Below are 22,949 nucleotides of genomic sequence, written 5' to 3' on the forward strand. Positions count from 1 at the left end.
CTTAGATCGTTCTGTAGGAAACTGGTCGGCCAACATCTCCAGGTGCAGGGAACATTGGGACAAGAATCCCCGGCACATCTTAGAATCCCCATCAAACCTGTCCGGGAGAGACAAACGGATTCTAGCGGAGGTGGCGGCCACCAGCTGCGGAGGTGGAGCGGAAGCAGAAGCAGGCGGCTGCTGCGGAGCGGGAAGAAGCTGTTGCAGCATGGCGGTCAACTGTGCCAGTTGTTGTCCTTGTTGGGCAATCTGCTGGGACTGCTGGGCAACCACGGTAGTGAGGTCAGCGAGACTAGGCAGCGGCACATCAGCGGGATCCATGGCCGGATCTACTGTCAGGGTCCGGACTGGCGGCAGGTGACGGCACTGGAGGTGGATCCTCTGTGTCAGTGAGGGATTGGCGTGGACCGTACCAGGGGACCGGTTCTAAGTTACTACCGGTTTTCACCAGAGCCCGCCGCAAGGCGGGATGGACTTGCTGCGGCGGTAGCAACCAGGTCGTATCCACCGGTAACGGCTCAACCTCAAAGACAGCTGATTCAGACGCGGTACAGAAGGACAAGGCAAAGGCAAGGTCAGACGGAGCAAAAGGTCAAGGCAGGCGGCAAGGTTCGTAGTCAGGGGCAACAGCAGAAGGTCAGATACACAGGCAGGGAACGATACACCAAAAGCTTTCTCAAGGTACCAAAGGCAACAAGATCCGGCAAGGACAGGAAGGGGAAGTGGGTTTTTATACATTTTGGACTGATTGGACCAGGCACCAATTAGTGGTGCACTGGCCCTTTAAATCTCAATGCAGTGGCGCGCGCGCGCCCTAGGGAGCGGGGCCGCGCGCGCCGGGAGGAAGACATGCCGGGACCCGGCGTGCGCCAGGGGACAGAGCGGAGGGAACCCGGCGGGTGAGTAGCAGAGGATGCGGGGGAGCAGCGCTCACGGTCGGGGACCATGACCGGAGCGCTGCAGCCCGCGGGACGCCTCGAGTGCTCCGGGGAAGCCCCGGGACCCGGAGCACTCGGCGTTACATCCACTCTGTCCAAACTAGAAAAAAAAGTTTTGCCTTTAGTTGTACTTTATTCCTAGATGGCTAAATACTAAAGTAATAGGCATATTAGGAAGAAAAAGCTGTTCTTTAGAAAATAAAAGGCCAAAGGGTCAACATCAGCATTCCAAAACTGCAAAGAGTGCAATAAGAAATACAAGAGCACATTTTGGGCAGCTAAAAAAGCTTATGAGCGACACATTGCTGAGGAGCGTAAAAAAAATCCCAATTTTTTTTCAAATATATGCTTTCAAGTACCTGCTTTCCGTACATCCTTAGGAACAAACGGTGATACCAGGATGGCTTCAGCCATGATCCTGATATCAATTTTTTTAGGCAGGGATGGGCATTCCTGTAGAAGTAATCCGAGCAGCTCTACAGCTGCCTGATCACTTCTGCAGGGTGCAGAAGGGGACCCTGTATGGAAAGTAGTTGTGCCATAAACACACACACACACTCAGATTTACCTGGATCCACTTTTTGTCTTTGTTTAACCTTAACGACTATGTAATTATGAGTGAGGAGGGTGCCAACTGGGCCACCTATGGAGTGAATTTTGTCTGGTTCCTCATGAAATGGCTGAACCTTGCTCTGTGTATGGCCCTGTCAACACCCTCCCACCCAACATCCCTTGAATGAAAAATAGATCTATCTTCTGCCTGACCTCAGTGATGATAAGGGGGGCACTAGCTGAATGGGCCAGTCACATTATTTAACCTGTAGTCAGGCAGGCATGTCTTGGAACTTATTGTTGCCTGGAGGGTAATTGATATTTTATTTTAGAGGCAGTGAGCTGTATCACATCTCTTTGGATTTACATACCACTAGCAAAGTATATTAATGCTATAGGAAGCACAAGAGTCTGACAGCGATTATCTGGCAGCAAGAGAATTTTGGTATAGTTTAACTTGGTATTGGGTTGCCTTGCAGTGGCCATACTCATATTCCTTATATATAAAAAAAACACAAACACACAGGGTGCTCTAGTTTTTGGCTACCAACGACCCACCGTTGCAATAAAGATTGCAAATAATAAACCCGTCTTAACTGGGATGAGGCATGGACAATGCAGTTCAAAATAGTTGTAAAGGTAATCCACACTATACTTGAAGAACACATATTAGAAGTTAGTTCAAAAGCTCTGAGGAAGAGGCAGAGCTAGAAAAATGTTAGTGATGGTGTCTGTCAATTGAGTTTATCGCATGGAGGATGCTATACAATGGATTTAGGTGTTCTGTCCTTGCAGTGTTGGTTGTTGTGAGCCTGTGTTCATTCAGGCTGTCCGCACATTCCCCCCCCCCCCCCCCCCCAATGTCAGCTTTTATACAGGGAGTGAGTCAAGTCTGTATACAGTTACACTGATTCATGCTGTGACTGTTACTCTGTGATGACAAATCACAATTTTTGTATGCAATTCTTAGTTTTTTATTATTGTCATTGAATTGTTTTACGTGCGCTATACAGTGTGCTTTGCTTGTTCCTTTGTTTTGTAGTCTTATTTTCATTATAAAAGGGGATTCTACAGATAATGTTTTGGTTTTGGTGAATTAGGATTCTTAGGCCCTAATGTGAAGTATACCTGATCCATTTTAATTGTTTTGCCTAAGGGGTGTTCCAGTTGCTGGTTAAAAATTTCAGTAAAAGCATTGATGATACCTTGAGATTCCACATGTCTTACTTTAGCATACAGTATCTCACAAAAGTGAGTACACCCCTCACATTTTTGTAAATATTTTATTATATCTTTTCATGTGACAACACTGAAGAAATGACACTTTGCTACAATGTAAAGTAGTTAGTGCACAGCTTGTATAACAGTGTAAATTTGCTGTCCCCTCAAAAAAAAACTCAACACGCAGCCATTAACCGCTTGCCGACTGCTCACAGTATATTTACTGCGGCAGTCAGTCCCTCACAGGCAGAGCGACGTAGGTCTACGTCGCTAGCCTGTGAGGCTCTGGGGAGCGAGCGCGCCGCGGTCACGGACCCCCCCGCGCGTGTGACCGGCGGACCCGATGTCCGCCGGTCACTCAGCGATCGTCGGGGGAGAGGGAGAAAGTCAGACGGCTTGTGTAAACAAGCCACCTGTCATTCTCCTCGGTGTAAAAACACTGATCACACGGTTCTACAATGTAGAACCGTTGATCAGTGTCCCTACAGCTCAAGCCACAGCCAATCACAGTAAGAATCACGCCCCTAGGGACACACACAGCCCCTCCCTCTCAAATAAAGTTAACCCCTTCACTACCAGTGTATTTTTACAGTAACAGTGCATATGTATAGCACTGATTACTGTAGAAATGTCACTGGTAACCCCAAAAGTGTCAAAAATGTCAGTCAAGGGTCCGATCTGTCCGCCGCAATGTCGCAGTACCGCAAAAAAAATCGCAGATCGCCGCCATTACGCGTTAAAAAAAAAACAACAAAAATGACAAAAATCTTTCCCTTTGTTAGTAAACGCGATAACTTTTGCGCAAACCAATAAAAATACGCTTTTTGCGATTTTTTTAACCAAACATAGGTAGCATAAAACAAATTGCCCCAAAATGTTAAAAAATTTTTATTTTTACATTTTTTTTTGGGGAATTTCATATAAAAAAATGTGAAAAATATTGTTATTTTTGCAAAATTGACGCTCTTTTTTTGTTTATAGCGGGTGATCAAAAAATCGCACAGGTGATCAAATACCACCAAAAGAAAGCTCTGTTTGTGGGAAAAAAAGGACATCAAATTCGTTTACAGCGTACAGCGTCGCACGACCGCGCATTTGTCCGTTAAAGTCACACAGTGCCGAATCGCAAAATACCCCCTGGTCGTTTAGCAGCCAAATCCTCCGGGGCTTAAGTGGTTAATGTCGAAACCGCTAGCAACAAAAGTGAGAACACCCCTAAGTGAAAATGTTCAAATTGGGCCCAAAGTGTCAATATTTTGTGTGGCCACAATTATTTTCCAGCATTGCCTTAACCCTCTTGGGTATGGAGTTCACCAGAGCTTCACAGATTGCCACTGGAGTCCTCTTCCACTCCTCCATGATGACAGCACAGAGCTGGTGGATGTTAGAGACCTTGCACTCCTCCACCTTCCGTTTGAAGATGCCCCACAGATCATCTTTAGAAGATTAAAATATTTACAAAAATGTGAGGGTGTACTCACTTTTGTGAGATACTGTGTTTGCATTTCATATATTATTTGAGCTCTTTTGTTATCTGCTCTCTTCTGACTAGAACACATTTGAAAGGTGGTAAAGGGTTAGTTGACCAAAATAACTGGCTTTGCAGATAAGGGATGTCTGTGGATAAAAAACAAACTGTGCAGCTTCTACTAAAGTCAAATAAAGCCCTTGCTGTTGGTGTAATCCATTTACGTACCTCATGAAATCTGACCTGAAAACTCCCAGGATGTTGCTATACAAGGCCAAGCTATTGCTATTCACCTTCACCATCACAGTAGCTGGCTCTCAAACTCTGAGCTCAGACCTACTGCATTATGGGAGAGAAAGTGCATGTGAGGGGGTTTGAATAAGAGGAAGAGCTCACCTATAACTTTATTGGGTGGATGTTCCAAGTCAGAGGCTTAATAAATGGTGAAGAGGAAGGATAAGCTTGACAGCTAGGAAGCTAAAAACCTGTAAACAAAATAGCAGTGACAGCGCTGATATTTCTATGAAGAGAAATTTCCTTTAACCATGTACCTCTACAATCTTCATCATAATGTTGGCAACAGTTGATTACAATTTCATTTATTGCAAATCTATTATTCTAATTCAGTGTTGTTTTAAATTATCTTTATTTTGCTAGAACCTTTCTGCAAAGTTACTATTCACATTTTACATATGTTTATTCTATAATACAATTTATTATTTAAGACAGAGGGGGACACAGTTCACTTAGAAAATTTCTGGGCTGGATCATTCCATCTTGCTTTTTCCTAAAACAAAAAGAAAAAATCTTATTAGAATCATTTTATGCATTGGCTCCAATAATTCCTTAACAGTTATTTTTTTTTCTACACTTCTGTCCATTGTCTCAAGTACCCCTTTTGTTTCATATACTGTATAGTTTAGGCCTTGAATCAACAGCAAATGGACCACACAGGAGTTACATTTGAATCCAATACATTGCAGTGCAAACACTATTTAAAAATGTATACTTAACAGTTTATAATTTAAAGTGGCATCCCATACTAGCACATTATGAGAAACTTACCTAGATCTAAGCCCTCCGGCACCGCAATGTCAGCACTGAGACGGCTGCCATCTTCACCGGGTTTTCCTTCTGGGTTCACGTCCTCCAGCTATATGAAAGGCCGGGGCGTGATGACATCACTCCCGCGCATGCACGCGGTAGCCACTGTTTCTGTCATGGGCTCTGAAAGTCTGGCACTGTAGGCCAAGCCTTCAAAGCGCACGTGTCGATGATGTCATCGGCTGCATGCACTCTGAATATCCTAAACAGTGCAAGTTTAGGAGATATTCACAGTACCTACAAGTAAGCCTTATTATAGGCTTGCCTGTAGGTACAAGTGGTGTAACCGAGTTTACAACCACTTTAATAAGCATTAGTATATTTCACTAATAAATAATAATATAGTAATAATATCGTTTTCTTTTAACTGCTACACTAGTGATAAATATTCATCAGGGGTGTCCAACCTTTTGAAGAGAAAGGGCCACTTAAGCAACTTGGTAACCGGTCATAGGCCACAATGAGTGGAGCGGGCAGATGACAGGCCCTTGTCCACTCTGCATATGCAGAGTGGACACAAAGACTACCCGCTACACTCTATGGGCCCTCAGATCCACCCAGACGAAAAGTGACGGATCCCCTTCTGTTTTTTTTTTTTAGCAGATCGGATTGGAGATATGCGGGTGTAAAACGGACACAAGTCCACCATAGTGGAAAAATGGACAGGCGGACCCGATCAGACTGATCATGTGAACTAGGCCTAAGGCTGCTTTCTCACTATTGCACTGTAGTTTAACCACACCAAAGGTGCAGCATAGTGCACCTGCGACTTTCCTGTGGGTTACCTGCACTTTGCCATAGAATTCCATTATATCCTGTAGGTGTGGTGCACATTCTAAAACTGCACCAAAACTCCTGCATTCAGAAAGCGCACCAAACCCGCAGGTAATAACAGAAGTCTACGGCTCAGTGCATAGTTACATATTTAGTCAGGTTAAAAAAAGACACAAGTCCATCTAGCTCAACCAATTCAAAACTAAAAATAAAAGTGCAGGTAACCTGCAGGTGCAGCTCAGTTTGAAGGCAGCCCAGAGTAACTAGTGCAGAGAACAGATATGCCCATTGCTATTTCATTTTAATTAAAAACCTACCTCAGGAATCCTACAAGTATCGCCAGCTGTTGCTGTCCCAGTGGTTGGGCACCCCTGAATAAGGGTAGTATCACACAAGCAATACATAACAAATCAAACCAACAATATTTATTCCATTACTTTAAGGACTAAAATATATTAAAATATTGGCACCATGTACCATGTGATTAGCTGTAGCCAATACAGATCACAATAGTAAGCAAGCTGTCATGAATGAAAGGCATTATTTTTTACATAGTGTAACTAGGGATGCACCGATCCGATATTCGGATCGGATATCGGCGCCGATATGGCCATTTTAGATGGATCGGGGGATCGTTAACATTGACCGATCCACTGGCCGATCCGGTTTTTGGCTCAGCCATCCCTTACTAGGTTCAGTAGTAGTATGGGATGGGAGCCGCTACTTCCTGTATAGGTCTGGCTCACAGGCGGAGTGATATCAGATGCTCTCCGCCTGTGAATGGAGGAGCCACACACATGAAGCAGCGGCTTTGCTCTGTACTGCAGCCGCTTGCTTTGTGTGTAGCTCCGGATCGGTTCCGGTATAGGTATCTGCAATTTCACAACGCCAGATATCGGTATCGGGTCCAAAAAAGTCGGATCGGTGCATCCCTAAGTGTAACCAGTAAGTATCCGTGATCACCACCACACCAGTCATATGATGACGCTATACTGCACTGGTGACATTGTGTAAAAAAATAAAAGAATTGTAAAAAGAACACACATTTTACTTAATTTCTTCATTTTCCAAAAAATTGTGATAAAAAACAAACCTTGGATTATCTACTTTCCAAAAAGGGGTACTAAGGGGACTAACTAATTTACACTGATTTGCCTTATTTTTATCACAGAAATCTAGCAGAATACATTTTTTTTATTTAGAATTTTTTGAAAATAAAAAAACAAAATACCACCAACAGAAAGCTCTATTTCTGTGGAAAAAAATTATAAAAATTTAATTTGCGTACATGACTAAGCAGTGCCAGTTAAAGTAACACAGTGCTGAATAGCAAAAAAAAAACAGGTCATGAAGGGGGTAAAACCTTCTGATGGTCAAGTGGTTAAAATGAATTCCAGGTATGGAGGTAGACCTCCATCAAGAGACCTGGTTGTTGCCCAAAAGGTCTGGGAAGGTCAGGACAACTACGCAAGCCTGGGAGACTAAGAAAGGGCCTAGACGATTGAGAATGCTGAGGTGGCTAGCGAGACAATGGGGGCCGGAGGAAGTCTGAAAATCTCTGAAAGAGCGAGGAAACCCGGGGGGGGGGGGGGAGCCCTGTTTGGAGGCCAGGAGTGGGCCAGTGCAGCGAGGTACTGCAAACAAGGCTGAGTGAGCCTTAAGAGCCAAGTGGCTTACTCGTTTTTTCGTCATTTGTATTTGCTGGGAACGAAAACCCGCGTGGGAATCTCTAATTTTCATTCGCTCTGCACAGCATTTGATTGACAGCTGCGGGAACCAATGGCTTTAACTAGTTCTGCCTGACATGCACTCACTATAGAAATGCATCTACAATGAGAGCCAACAACCCCCATATTACACTATGCCATCCAACCTGGACTAGACCCTATATGTCTGACACACCATCACAATTATTAATGGTTGCGCGCTCAGGCCAAATAGGGAAAATGAATCTTTGAGCAGGACCTCAGAGCACTTATCTCCAAGATCACAGAAAGAAGGCACATCCTCAACTGGAACTGTAAGAGTCCTATTGAAACAAGAGTTAGCCTACCTAGATCGATTTCTAGAACAACCCATTACTTCAAGAATTCTTCATCAATGGAATGGAATACTGTTGAACAAAGCACTTAGGAGGAGCAAAAACTGATGATGACATTACCAATTCCTAACAAGCAGTAAAAGAGCTTTAGGACAAACCATCCGTAACCTATCTAGCTACTTTAAGTATATCATTCTCAAAGATCCTCAAAGATCTAAAAAAAGACTCCAAAATAGATTTCAGTTGATCTCTAACAACTCAGAAACACCTACTGTGTATTTAGCTAAGAAGACTGACAGGCTGCCAAGATTCTGTTGCAATAGAAAAAAATAGTAAAAGAGCTAATATTTTATTTCCCCCTGTAAACTTTGAAGAATCATTGTTGTTTTAAAATGCTTTCCTGATGCCAACATGGCAGCATACTTGTAATATCACTCCGCCCTATATCCATCACAGGACCTGTTTAACCACTTTACCACCGGAGGATTTTGCTGTCTTAACGTCTGGGCCACTTTTTGCGATTTGGCACTGTGCGAATTTAACTGACAATTGCGCGGTCATGCAACGCCATACCCAAACGAAATTTACGTCCTTTTTTTCCCCACAAATAGAGCTTTCTTTTGGTGGTATTTGATCACCTGTGCAATTTTTACTTTTTGCGCTATAAACAAAAAAATAGCGACAATTTTGAAAAAATAACAATATTTTTCACATTTTTTATATGAACTTCCCCCCAAAAAAATGTAAAAATCTAAATTTTTTATCATTTTAGGCCAATTTGTTTTCTGCTACATATTTTTGGTAAAAAAAATCGCAATAAGCGTATTTTGATTGGTTTGCGCAAAAGTTATTGCGTTTACTAACTAAGGGAAAGATTTCTGTCGTTTTTGGATTTTTTTTTTTTTTTAACGAGTAATGGCGGCGACTGCGACATTGCGGCGGACAGATCGGACCCTTGACTGACATTTTTGACACTTTTGGGGGTACCAGTGACATTACTACAGTAATCAGTGCTATAAATATGCACTGTTACTGTAAAAATGACACTGGCAGGGAAGGGGTTAATTTTATTGGAGAGGGAGGGGTTAATGTATGTCTGGTGCTTACTGACATGTGTGGGGGGAGGTGACTGAGTGACACAAGGACAGATCGCAGGTTCAGCTATGCTGAACCCTGCAATCTGACACTGCCTGTCACTTAGGAGATCCGCCCGCTTTGTTTACACAAGCAGGCGGATCTCCACACTCGATTCCCCGACGATCGGGGAAGAGCAGCTGCGATCGCCGCTGCTCCTCCCCTGGCCCGACTCCCGCTGTGACTGAACACAGCGGGAGCGAGCTTCCGGCGGCGCGCGCGCGCCGCCGAGAGAGGGGAATGTTTGGCGGCGTAGGTCTACGTCGCCAGACATTATCGAACCACTTTGCAGCAGTAGAGCTCTAGTGAGCAGCGGTAAAGTGGTTAAATGTAAAAGGAAAGCTAGAGCAACCTTCCCCATTCTCCACCTTGGGTTTACCCTAGTCATGGAACTCAGTCTCTAGACCAAGCACTTCAGCTATCAGTGTTTCCACAACAACTGTCCCAGGATAGACTGGAAATTGAGAGGGAAGGATTGGATGACTTGGACTGTCCTCTGTAAGTGGTTTAATCCTGGCAAGGTTCCAGAAAAGACATCAAAAAAAGCTATTTACTCCGAAGTCTGCAACAGGTTCACAGTCTTCCCAGGTAAGCAGGAAAAGAGGAGGAGGAAGCTACTGCAAAACCTTGTCATAGAAACTCAGAAAAGTGATAGTAGAAAAAGACTGAGTAGTCCATCGAGTCTGCCCTTTTTGAAATGTTTTTTATTTTTTTTTCGTTAACTTTTTTGTCTAAGTATAGATGTATGTTTGTCCCAAGCATGTTCGAAGCCATTTACTGATGATGGGATCACTACCTCTGCTGGAAGTTTATTCCACGCATCAACTACCCTTTCAGTAAAATAATACTTTCTAAGATTTATTTCGAACTTTCCTACAGTTATTTTGAGGTTATGTTTCCATCTTCTTGATTTTGGTTTTATATTTAAAAAAACTGTCCTTCTGAACCTTATCCACCCCCTTGATGTATTTAAAGGTTTCAATCATGTCTCCCCTTTCCCTTCTTTCTTCCAGACTGTACATATTAAGTTCTTCAAGTGGCTCTTGATATGTTTTATCCCCTAGATCTTTCGCCATTTTTGTTACCTGTCTCTGGACTCATTTTATCTTATCAATCTTTTTTATGTGAGGTCTCCAGAACTGGACACAGTATTCTAAATGAGGTCTCACTAAAGATCTATATAGGGGAATCAAGACCTCCTTACTCCTGCTGGTGATCCCTCGAGTGATGCATCCTAGAATTCTATTCTCTTTTCCCACTGCCTGGTCACTATGCTTGCTCATTTTGCAATCATCTGAAATAAGTACCCGTAAATCTTTTTTTTCCTCTGTATGCTGGCCAACACTGTACCTCCAATGTTGTACTCTTTCGAAAGATTCTTTTTACATTATTTTACATTTAGAAACATTGAATTGCAGTTTCCACTGCTTTGACCAATCTTCCAGCAATGCAAAATCATGTTTCATGTTACAGACACCTTTAGGGATATCAACCCTATTACACACCTTAGTATAATCATCAAAAAGACATACAGTACCTTGCCCAACAAACCTTTTAGTTATATTACTTACATAGAGATGAAACAGAACAGGACCCAGTACAGAGCCTTGTGGTACACCACTAGTGATTGGATTCTGTTCTGAATGAACCCCATTTACAGCCACACTCTGGTATCTATCCTTTAGTCAACTGCATATCCAATGAACCACCCAAGGTTTAAATCTTAGCTTGTACAACTTTTGTATTAGATCATTATGTGGAACTGTATCAAATGCCTTGCTGAGATCAAGTCCTCTTGGAGTGTCAAGGTCATCCCGAAAAATACAGTGTGGCCAGGCAAGAGCCTCCAGAAATGAGAGACTCATTCAGCTAGGTCCATTTTTTGTCTTTAAGTTTGGGGCAAAGAATGCAAAATGTCTATGGATACATCTGCAGACTGATTGCGGCAGTGCACTTGCCTTTAGGCACTACAGGGCAGAACCAGGGGCTTGTACGTCAATGGACTTCGACAGGATAACGGTTCAGGATTCCATATCCATTGTAATAAATTTTGATTATACATTTTTGCCCTCCCTGTTTAGCTTGTTATAGTTTTCTTTCCTGGCGCCAATCCATGGCAGTATACGAGCCAATCCTTTTTTTGATCTTGTTATTTTTATGAAGAATGGGGGAGGTTGCTCTAGCTTTCCTTGTATAGATTTAAACAGGTCCTGTGGGTGGATATAGGGGTGGAGCTATATCCCATGTCCCATGTCAGGATAAGAAAATTACGTTATTTGATACAATTTTCTGTTTTTGCTGCTTGTTCAGAATATGTAAATACTTTATTATGCATAGTATCGGCATAAGTACCATTCACAAGCTCTAGTCTGTTCAGGACCTTCCTGGATAACATTATCAAGGAATGAACGATTGGAAGGTGGACTTTGTAAGATGTATTTTTTTTCAAATTTGTCACCGGGGAAGAACTCGGGACTTGGACCTCATAATGTCACATCATAATTAAAAGGGTTGCCCTGTGGATTCCTAATCCCTGATTGAAAGCACAATGTATTTTTTGGCTCTGCCAATATCTGTTGCATTACAAAGAACACAGAACTGCACTTATATCCCCCCCCCCCCCCCACCTCATCCACATAATCCCTTGTTCTGCACAGAGGGGACCACAGGAAGTAAGCAGCTCAAAAGAATTCAGGTGTTTTGCACTTATCAAACAGATATAATAAAAAAAAAAAAATAATGGTATATTTAGCAAACTAAAAGGGAACAGATAGAAGTTCATTGTTAGAATTTCCATGCACTTTAACCGAGTCTACATTTTGACTGTTAAATAAAACTGAAGTTGGCTAGCTGTGCAGAAGGGTCTAGCCCTTTTTTTAACCCCCACTGCACCAGATTATGGCTACGGGGGTTGGGGGGGGGGGGGGTAGGAGGATTTTAAGGAAACCAGGAGCCAGCAGCACAAGGGACACAGCACTTTTTCTGATTTTTGTGTATTTATTTTGACTACACTTAGGTTTTCACTTAGGGTCCTTTCACACGGGGCGGACTGTTTTTAGATATGCTCCGGCACTTTTTTTTTTTTTATGGTCACGGGTGACACTTGTGTCATCCGGTCTGTATGTCCGTTTATCATCCCTTCCATTTGTAGATGATAAACGGAGATAATGTATGTCAATGGGATTGCAGATGTCATCCGCTGACATCCGCAATCCCATTGACATGCATTATGTCCGTTTTTCATCCGCAAAAAAATGGGATGAAAAACGGACATACGGACCGCCCGTGTGAAAGGACCCTTAGGGTGTATCCCTGAAACAAGTTTCAACATTCTAGGAAGCAACAAAAAGTCAGGCCAGGCCAGGCCACATACTACATATCAAGGAACTAGGTTGTTGGAGTGTATTCACCATTGGCATGCTTATTTTATTTTTATGTCATCCCTTCAACAAAGGTCTTAATATCTGCTTTTTCTTTCTAAGTTACTTAGTTAACTGTTTTAGTTTTAATTACATTATGGTCATGCCCAGATTTGTATTTTTATATAGTAACAAAACATAGTAGAGGCGCTTCCTTGGATGCTCATAAATGATATAATATACAGGATTTGGTAGAACTCGCTGCCCCCTAAAGTGTGCAAATACCAGTTTTTCAAAATAACAACCGGGCACTTAGGCCCCCTTTTACACGGGGACTTTGTCTGCTTGCTCAGCGGGGGATCTCTCTGCTGATCCCCACTGAGCAGGCAGATGACAGGTCCTGTCCACTCCAATATGCAGAGCAGACAAGGACGGAGCCCACTCTCCTCTATGGAGCAGTCGGATGGAAATTAACTGCATGTCCGTTTCCATCTGATTTTCATTCGACCTGACCTGCTGGACGGATGGCGGATGTATCGCCATATGTCTGTTTTTAGCAGATTGTGTTGCATCAGATGCCAGGCCGGTGTTAGCGGACATCCGCCTCCCCATAGAGGACAATGGGTGGCCTGATCGGGTCCACCTGAAAAACGGACAGGCAGACCTTAGTTACTCACTGTATATAAACGATTACCACAATATCTTATCATCCACAATCAATTAATACAATTTATAAATTCTTTATTACGACAGGATCAACCTGGTGTAAGTTCATATAAAATATGGCAAATCACTAGGAAATAGTCCCAATCCACCTCTCAATCCCCTGTGTGAAACCATATGTGATAGCTATCACTTCTTGATAGGTGAATAAGTGCTCTCTTGTGTGCACCTACTAGAAATAAGTGGTTGACAAAGCAGCCTATGCATACTCTGTGAACAAAGCCTCTGTCCTTATCCACTCCTCTCCAGCAAGGTCCTATTATATCCCAGATTGGAAATCCTTATGGTAAGAACTCTCATTCCATTATAAGTAAAACAAAAAATCAGTGGAGTAGATCATTGTGTAGTATATTTAATAGAATAAAGTGCAGACAATGTAATAATAAAATCAATGCTCACATACTCTGGGTGTCTGTGAGACACCAACTCATTCAGCTCAGCTGTCAAATGTAATTGTGGCGCTGCTCATGGCCACTGAGCCAGCTTTTGTTCCAAAAGGATGGAAGTTGGACGGGTGTGCGTGCTGAAAAGGAGCTGCATTGAGGCTGAGCAACCCTCACCTGTCCAACTTTCGTCCTTTTGGAACGCACGCCGCCTTGGTGGTTGTCATATTTTATATGGACTTACACCAAGCTGATCCTGTCGTAATATAGAATATATAAAATGTAGTAATTGGATGGGATAGTGAGACATTGTGGTACTCGTTTATATACAGTGAGTAACTAAGCATCCACTTGTTATTTTGTTTTGTTATAGCCAGGGCTTTTTTTCAGTGGGAACATGGGGGGGGGGGGGGGGAAGCAGTTCAAACACCTCCAGCACTGAATGTATGTAATGGCAAGGGCTCATGGGGTGTGTTTGAGGGTCTTTTGATGTGGGGGTGGATCTACTGTTGCTTGGGGGTATATTGTTGTGGCGGTTGTGTTGTTCCTGGGGCATTTATTCTTGCTGGCTGCAGGGGATCAATTTTACTGACTTTTTTTGTTATCGCTAACTAATTCCAAATAAAATACTTAAACACCACAAAATGATATTTGGCTTTGTATTCTCTAAAAGGGTCAGTATTGAGCAGTAGAGAAGGAGTGGAAGCAAGGGACAGGGTAGGGGGCGGAGACAAGGGCTGACTCAAAAGGGGGGGGGGGGGGGGAGTACCTGCGCCTTTTGTCTATAAAAATAAAAAGCCCTGGTTATGGCTATTCCAAAGTATGAATTATACTTTTGGATGTGGTTTACTGAATACAGTCCATGGTAAAGCAGCCAGTTAATGAATATTAATTTTTATATTTTGCAGATTATCTCAGTTTCTCTTATGGCACAATATAAGAATGCTTTACTTACGCTTCAGTCTGCAGAGCAAGAATTGCCTCTTCTATCTGTGTATCTGGTATATCTCTATCAACCTGGGCAAGATACTTATAAAGGAATGTGAATGTCTCAAAAGGAATACGAGCAGCACCACCTTCTGGGTCCTCTGTTAGTATTTCACAGCAATGCTTCAGTGCCATGGAAATTGTCTGCAAAGAGGAAAAAAGATGTCTGTGTGTGCAGATGAAAACCGGTAAACACATGTAATATTACTATCAATAAGGAAAACATCATTTAATTTGATAACTGAATGATTGTACTATGTGTGCAGTAAATATTAGATTTGCAGGGCAGGCTGAACATAACAGTAATGTTCCCCCTAGTGGCTGCTCCAGGCCATTAAACTGAGTATATGCACAGTGCATTTGCCTGCTCCAGCTGTGCTCACGTGCGGGCTGCTCTGGGTCATTCAAACTCTGCACATGTGCAGTGTGTGGTCTCCTTCTCTAGCCTAGCTCAGCAAAATCTACAGCTGCCTTGGTGCTAGACATTTGGTCAGGTATGACACCAGTCATTTGGTGGACCGTACATGTGATCAGGTATGACACCAGTCATTTACATGTGATCAGGTATGACACCAGTCATTTGGTGGACCGTACATGTGATTAGATATGACACCAGTCATTTGGTGGACCGTACATGTGATCAGGTATGACACCAATCATTTGGTAGACCGTACATGTGATCAGGTATAACACCAGTAATTTGGTGGACCGTACATGTGATCAGGTATGACACCAATCATTTGGTAGACCGTACATGTGATCAGGTATGACACCAGTCATTTGGTAGACCGTACATGTGATCAGGTATGACACCAGTCATTTGGTATACCGTACATGTGAGCAGGTATGACACCAGTCATTTGGTAGACCGTACATGTGATCAGGTATGACACCAGTCATTTGGTATACCATACATGTGATTAGGTATGACACCAGTCATTTGGTAGACCGTACATGTGATCAGGTATGACACCAGTCATTTGGTAGACCGTACATGTGATCAGGTATGACTCCAGCCATTTGGTGGACCGTACATGTGATCAGGTATGACACCAGTCATTTGGTAGACCGTACATGTGATCAGGTATGACACCAGTCATTTGGTGGACCGTACATGTGATCAGGTATGACACCAGTCATTTGGTAGACCAAACATGTGATAAGGTATGACATCAGTCATTTGGTAGAACGTACATGTGATCAGGTATGACACCAGTCATTTGGTAGACCGTACCTGTGATAAGGTATGACATCAGTCATTTGGTAGAACGTACATGTGATCAGGTATGACACCAGTCATTTGGTGCACCGTACATGTGATCAGGTATGACACCAGTCATTTGGTAGACCGTACATGTGATAAGGTATGACATCAGTTATTTGGTAGAACGTACATGTGATCAGGTATGACACCAGTCATTTGGTAGACCGTACATGTGATAAGGTATGACATCAGTCATTTGGTAGAACGTACATGTGATCAGGTATGACACCAGTCATTTGGTGGACCGTACATGTGATAAGGTATGACACCAGTCATTTGGTGGACCGTACATGTGATAAGGTATGACATTAGTCATTTTGTAGAATGTACATGTGATCAGGTATGACACCAGTCATTTGGTGGACCGTACATGTGATAAGGTATGACACCAGTCATTTGGTAGAACGTACATGTGATCAGGTATGACACCAGTCATTTGGTAGACCGTACATGTGATCAGGTATGACACCAGCCATTTGGTGGACCGTACATGTGATCAGGTATGACACCAGTCATTTGGTGGACCGTACATGTGATCAGGTATGACACCAGTCATTTGGTGGACCGTACATGTGATCAGGTATGACACCAATCATTTGGTAGACCGTACATGTGATCAGGTATGACACCAGTCATTTGGTGGACCGTACATGTGATCAGGTATGACACCAGTCATTTGGTGGACCGTACATGTGATCAGGTATGACACCAATCATTTGGTAGACCGTACATGTGATCAGGTATGACACCAGTCATTTGGTAGACCGTACATGTGATCAGGTATGACACCAGTCATTTGGTGGACCGTACATGTGATCAGGTATGACACCAGTCATTTGGTGGACCGTGCATGTGATAAGGTATGACATCAGTCATTTGGTAGAACGTACATGTGATCAGGTATGACACCAGTCATTTGTGGACCGTACATGTGATAAGGTATGACACCAGTCATTTGGTGGACCATACATGTGATCAGGTATGACATCAGTCATTTGGTAGAACGTACATGTGATCAGGTATGACACCAGTCATTTGGTGGACCGTACATGTGATAAGGTATGACATCAGTCATTTGGTAGAACGTACATGTGATCAGGTATGACACCAGTCATTTGGTGGACCGTACATGTGATAAGGTATGACACCAGTCATTTGGTGGACCGTACATGTGATAAGGTATGACATCAGTCATTTGGTAGAACGTACATGTGATCAGGTATGACACCAGTCATTTGGTGGACCGTACATGTGATCAGGTATGACACCAATCATTTGGTAGAACGTACATGTGATCAGGTATGACACCAGTCATTTGGTGGACCGTACATTTGATCAGGTATGACACCAGTCATTTGGTGGACCGTACATGTGATCAGGTATGGCACCAGTCATTTGGTAGAACGTACATGTGATCAGGTATGACACCAGTCATTTGGTGGACCGTACATGTGATAAGGTATTACATCAGTCATTTGGTAGAACGTACATGTGATCAGGTATGACACCAGTCATTTGGTGGACCGTACATGTGATAAGGTATGACACCAGTCATTTGGTGGACCGTACATGTGATAAGGTATGACATCAGTCATTTGGTAGAACGTACATGTGATCAGGTATGACACCAGTCATTTGGTGGACCGTACATGTGATAAGGTATGACACCAGTCATTTGGTAGACCGTACATGTGATAAGGTATGACATCAGTTATTTGGTAGAACGTACATGTGATCAGGTATGACACCAGTCATTTGGTAGACCGTACATGTGATCAGGTATGACACCAGCCATTTGGTGGACCGTACATGTGATCAGGTATAACACCAGTCATTTGGTGGACCGTACATGTGATCAAGTATGACACCAGTCATTTGGTGGACCGTACATGTGATAAGGTATGACATCAGTCATTTGGTAGAACGTACATGTGATCAGGTATGACACCAGTCATTTGGTGGACCGTACATGTGATAAGGTATGACACCAGTCATTTGGTAGACCGCACATGTGATCAGGTATGACACCAGTCATTTGGTAGACCGTACATGTGATCAGGTATGACACCAGTCATTTGGTGGCTTGACAGTTTGTTTGAATACTGTTATCATTCACAGCATGCCTTGAATGTAACGGTTTTGGGAAACAGGACTCGTTCACACATGTGTTGATTATGAAGAACAAGAAATGTAGACTAACCACTAGCGGACTGCCCCATTGCAAAAATACCGCAGTAATTTCCGGGTAGGGGTACACCCCAAGTTGGTCAGAAGGTCATGGCCAATGATTTATGGTCGGGACCAGCTGATTGGCTTGGGGAATCACAGTACAGAGCCCTGTGTTTACTAACACTCCCTGCAAAGGGAGAAAAAACAACCAGATTGATTAGTAAAAGCAGCACAAATTACACATTGTTAGGCACCCATTTAACCCTCTGATTGGCCCTAGATGTTAACCCCTTCCCAGCCAGTCTCATTAATACAGCCACAGTGTATAGTATTAGCACTGAACACTGAATTAGTGTCACTGGTGATGTCAGTGTCAGTTAGTCACTTCCCACCCAGTGTCAGTTAGGCTCGGTTCACACTTGTGCGATGCGGGAACGCTGCGAATATGCAGCGTGATCCCGCATCGCATCCGCACATCTGGCAGTTCACACTGCCATATCCAATACGCAGGGGGTGTCAATTAAATGTTAACGACACCCCCAGTTTGATCGCATATCGCAGTGCGATCTGACAGTACGCACAGAATCGGATCACACAAGTGTGAGCCACTGTGCGATCCGATTCTGAGGCGGCTCACAAAATGCCTCCTGTGCGTGTTTCCTGCGGATGCGATGTGAATTCAGCCATACAAAGTGTATGGCTGAACTCGCATCCGCACAGGAGATCGCATGTAATGAAGGAGCAGTGCGCTCCGAATTACATGCGATCAGCGCATCCGCAATAATGTGAACTGGCACTTAGTGTCAGATTGCATTATCATAGTCCCACTATAAGTCGACGATCACTGCCATTACTAGTATAAAAAAATAAAAATAAAATAATAGTATAAATACTATCGTTTGTAGACGCTATAACTTTCACACAAACCAATCAATATACACTTATTAGGATTTTTTTTTACCAAAGACATGTAACAGAATACATTTTGGTCTAAATGTATGAAGACATTTTTTTTTTTTAATTTGGATATGTTTTATAGCATAAAATTTTTTTTTTAAATGTTTGGTCTATTTTTGTTTTTATAATAAAAAAAAACCCAGTGGTGATCAAATACCACCAAAAGAAAGCTATATTTGTATAAAAAGAAATTATATAAATTTAATTTGCATACAGCGTTGCATGACTGCGCAATTGCCAGTTAAGAAGCGCAATGTTAAATAGCAAAAAATGCCCTGGTCATGAAGGGGGTAAAATCTTTCAGAGCTGAAGTGGTTAAAGCTTCTATGGCATTTATGAAATGTTTATGACATGTTTTCGTTGTGTTTACGAAACGCTGAAAACGCTTCAAGAATGTTCCATAAACGCCCAAGGAAGCAGTGCTTTTTTAGTGGGAAGTGCTTAAAGGGTAAGTGATGTAAATTATCTAATCTAATATGTTAATTTAGGATATATTATAAAAATTGTATAAAATTAAAAAAGCAGCCATATAATCATACTCACTATTGGTCTCCTGCTCCCTGAAGGACAGTTTGGTGACTTGTTGCCAGATCCGTTTGTTTTTTTTTGTATGCATCACAATAGCTCGGAATACTTGGGCCATTAATAGTTTATTAAAATAGCATGTCATATATACTCACATTAAAGCGGAGTTCCACCCTGGATTTGTTTTTTTTTTTTTAATACCCCCGGGACAGTCAGGGCTAGTGCATTCCACAATGGCTAGCCTCTGATCTGTCCCGGGTTGCACTTACCTGCAAGACGAAATACTTACCTTGCAAACGTCTTGTCCAGCGCTGCCATCTCAGATGTGGGCAGCTTGAAGCCAGCGCGTCCTCTTCGGCGTCTTCTTCCGCCTTCTGTGGTCCCACGATGCTCTGCGCCGGCCCCGACGTCACTTCCGGGTCGCGCGCGTCACCCCTCCACAGCTTCTGGGCATGCCCAGAAGCTGTTTAGAAGGGGATGACGCGCGCGACCCGGAACTGACGTCGGGGCCGGTGCAGGCGCAATGATTCCTGGGAGCTATGACGTCCAGCTCCCAGGAATCATTGCAGAGCCAGGAAGTGACGACGGGCCGCGGCCGAGGAAGGAGGAAGAAGGAAGTAAGGTAAGTATATTTTCTTCGCTACGAGGTAAGTAAAAAAAAAAAAAATATGCGATTATCCATTTCTTTTTCAGGTGACCCGGAGCGAGAAGATGGAGGTAAGTATAAAAATAGGGTGGAACTCCACTTTAAAATCACAATAGATTGCTTTAAGAAGGCACAGAGTGACCGGTGAACTTTCTCTCCTTCATAACAACAGTATAGCAACGCCTCTCCTAGTGTATCTGACAGGCATGATGACAGGCTCCGCCTTACACATTACACCCTAGGCGGGGCTTCATCATGTATATTTGTGTTGAAACACATGTTTATTATTTAACCACTTTACCACCGGAGGATTTTGCTGTCTTACGTCCAGGCCACTTTTTGCGATTCGGCACTGTGCGAATTTAAATGACAATTACGCAGTCGTGCGACGCCTTACCCAAACGAAGTTTACGTCCTTTTTTTCCCACAAACAGAGCTTTCTTTTGGTGGTATTTGATCACCTGCGCGATTTTTACTTTTTGCGCTATAAACAAAAAAAGAGCGTAAATTTTGAAAAAATAACAATATTTTTCACATTTTTTTATATGAAATTCCCCCAAAAAAATGTAAAAATGTAAAAATCAAAGAGTAATGGCGGCGATCTGCGTTTTTTTTTTTTTTGCGGGACTGCGACATTGCGGCGGACAGATCGGACCCTTGACTGACGTTTTTGACACTTTTGGGGGTACCAGTGACATTACTACAATATTCAGTGCTATACATATGCACTGTTACTGTAAAAATGACAATGGCAGGGAAGGGGTTAATTTTATTGGAGAGGGAGGGGTTAATGTATGCCTGGTGCTTACTGACATGTGTGGGGAGGGGGGGAGGTGACTGAGTGACACAGGGACAGATCGCAGGTTCAGCTATGCTGAACCCTGCAATCTGACCCTGTCTGTCACTTAGGAGATCCGCCCGATTTGTTTACACAAGCGGGCGGATCTCCAGACTCGATTCCCCGACGATCGGGGAAGAGCGGCGGTCATCACCGCTGCTCCTCCTCTGGCCCGACTCCCGCTGTAACTGAATACAGCGGGAGCGAGCCTCCGGCGGCGTGTACTTGCGCCACCCACAAGGGGAGGAGTCCAGCGACGTAAGTCTACGCCGCTGGACGGGAACGAGCCACTTTGCCGCAGTACATAGTTACATAGTTACATAGTTAGTGAGGCTGAAAAAAGACATCAGTCCATCCAGTTCAACCTATGATGTGTGTGTGTTTGCTTTTAACCGTACATTGTATACCCCTGTATGTTGTGGTCTTTAAGGTGTCCATCCAATAGTTTTTTGAAACTATCAATGCTCCCCGCTGATACGACTGCTTGCAGAAGAGAATTCCACATCCTTACCGCTCTTACAGTGAAGAACCCCTTACGCACTTTAAGGTTAAACCGCCTTTCCTCTAGTTTTAGTGAGTGGCCACGTGTCTTATTGTATTCCCTTACTCTGAATAGTTTGTTCCTTATGCTAGGGTCGCCAGTACAGTATTTGTACATTGATATCATATCCCCCCTCAAGCGTCTCTTCTCCAGAGAGAATAGGTTCAGTGCTTGTAGTCTTTCCTCATAGGCGATGTCCTCCATTCCCCTAATTATTTTTGTTGCCCTTCTCTGGACTTTCTCCAGTTCCAGCACATCCTTCCTGAGGACCGGTGCCCAGAACTGGACAGCATACTCCAGATGTGGCCGGACCAGAGTCTTGTAGAGTGGAAGAATAATCTCTTTATTTCTGGAGTGAATCCCCTTTTTTATACAACCCAGTATTCTGTTGGCTTTGCTTGCAGCGGCTTGGCATTGCATGCCACTTCCAAGCCTGTTGTCTACCAGTACCCCCAGGTCCCTTTCCATCCTAGACTCACCCAGAGGTTCCCCCCCTAGTGAGTAGCTTGCTTTCTGGTTTCTGGCCCCCAAGTGCATTACTTTACATTTATCAACATTAAATCTCATCTGCCATGTAGTTGCCCACCCCGTTATTTTGTTCAGGTCTGCTTGCAAGATTTCCACATCCTGCATAGAAGATATTGGCATGCCTAATTTAGTATCATCTGCAAATACTGAGATTGTACTAGATATCCCCTCCTCTAGATCATTTATGAATAAATTAAACAGGATTGGTCCCAGGACAGAACCCTGGGGGACCCCACTTTCCACACCCGCCCAATCCGAGTACTCCCCATTAATCACCACCCTCTGTACTCTCCCCTGGAGCCAGTTCTCTATCCAGGTACTCACCTTATGGTCCATACCTACCTTCCTTAGTTTGTACAGTAAGCGTTTGTGGGGAACGGTGTCAAAGGCCTTTGCAAAGTCCAGATACACCACATCCACAGGCTTACCTTTATCTAAGTGGCAGCTCACTTCATCGTAGAAGGTTAATAGATTGGTTTGGCATGAACGATTTTTCATGAATCCATGCTGATTACTACTTATAATACCGTTTTCATTACTAAAGTCTTGTATGTGGTCCCTTATCATCCCCTCCAAAATTTTGCAGATTACTGATGTTAGGCTGACCGGCCTATAGTTACCCAGGATATATCTCGGCCCCTTTTTAAATATTGGTACCACGTTGGCTTTTTTCCAATCAGCTGGCACCATACCTGTCTGTAAACTATCCTTAAAGATCAAGAATAATGGTCTGGCAATCACCTGACTGAGCTCATTTAGAACCCTTGGGTGCAAGCCATCCGGTCCCGGGGATTTAT

General features: G+C 43.3%; 1 protein-coding gene across 1 annotated transcript in view; it reads right to left on the reverse strand.

Annotated features, from left to right (window-relative positions):
* Window positions 1-4,797: 4,797 nt before the first annotated feature.
* ROPN1L (rhophilin associated tail protein 1 like) overlaps window positions 4,798-22,949 on the reverse strand; it is a 70,936-nt gene continuing 52,784 nt past the window's right edge. Inside the window, exons 5-6 of the mRNA XM_082259655.1 lie at window positions 14,653-14,828; window positions 4,798-4,966 (exon numbers count right to left, since the gene is read on the reverse strand). Coding sequence (XP_082115781.1) covers window positions 4,900-4,966; window positions 14,653-14,828 — 243 coding nt within the window. The 3' untranslated portion in view covers window positions 4,798-4,899. The remainder of the gene's footprint in view (window positions 4,967-14,652; window positions 14,829-22,949) is intronic.

This window comes from Pelophylax lessonae (genome assembly GCF_965119305.1).
Source record: "Pelophylax lessonae genome assembly, chromosome: 5".
NCBI lineage: Eukaryota > Metazoa > Chordata > Amphibia > Anura > Ranidae > Pelophylax > Pelophylax lessonae.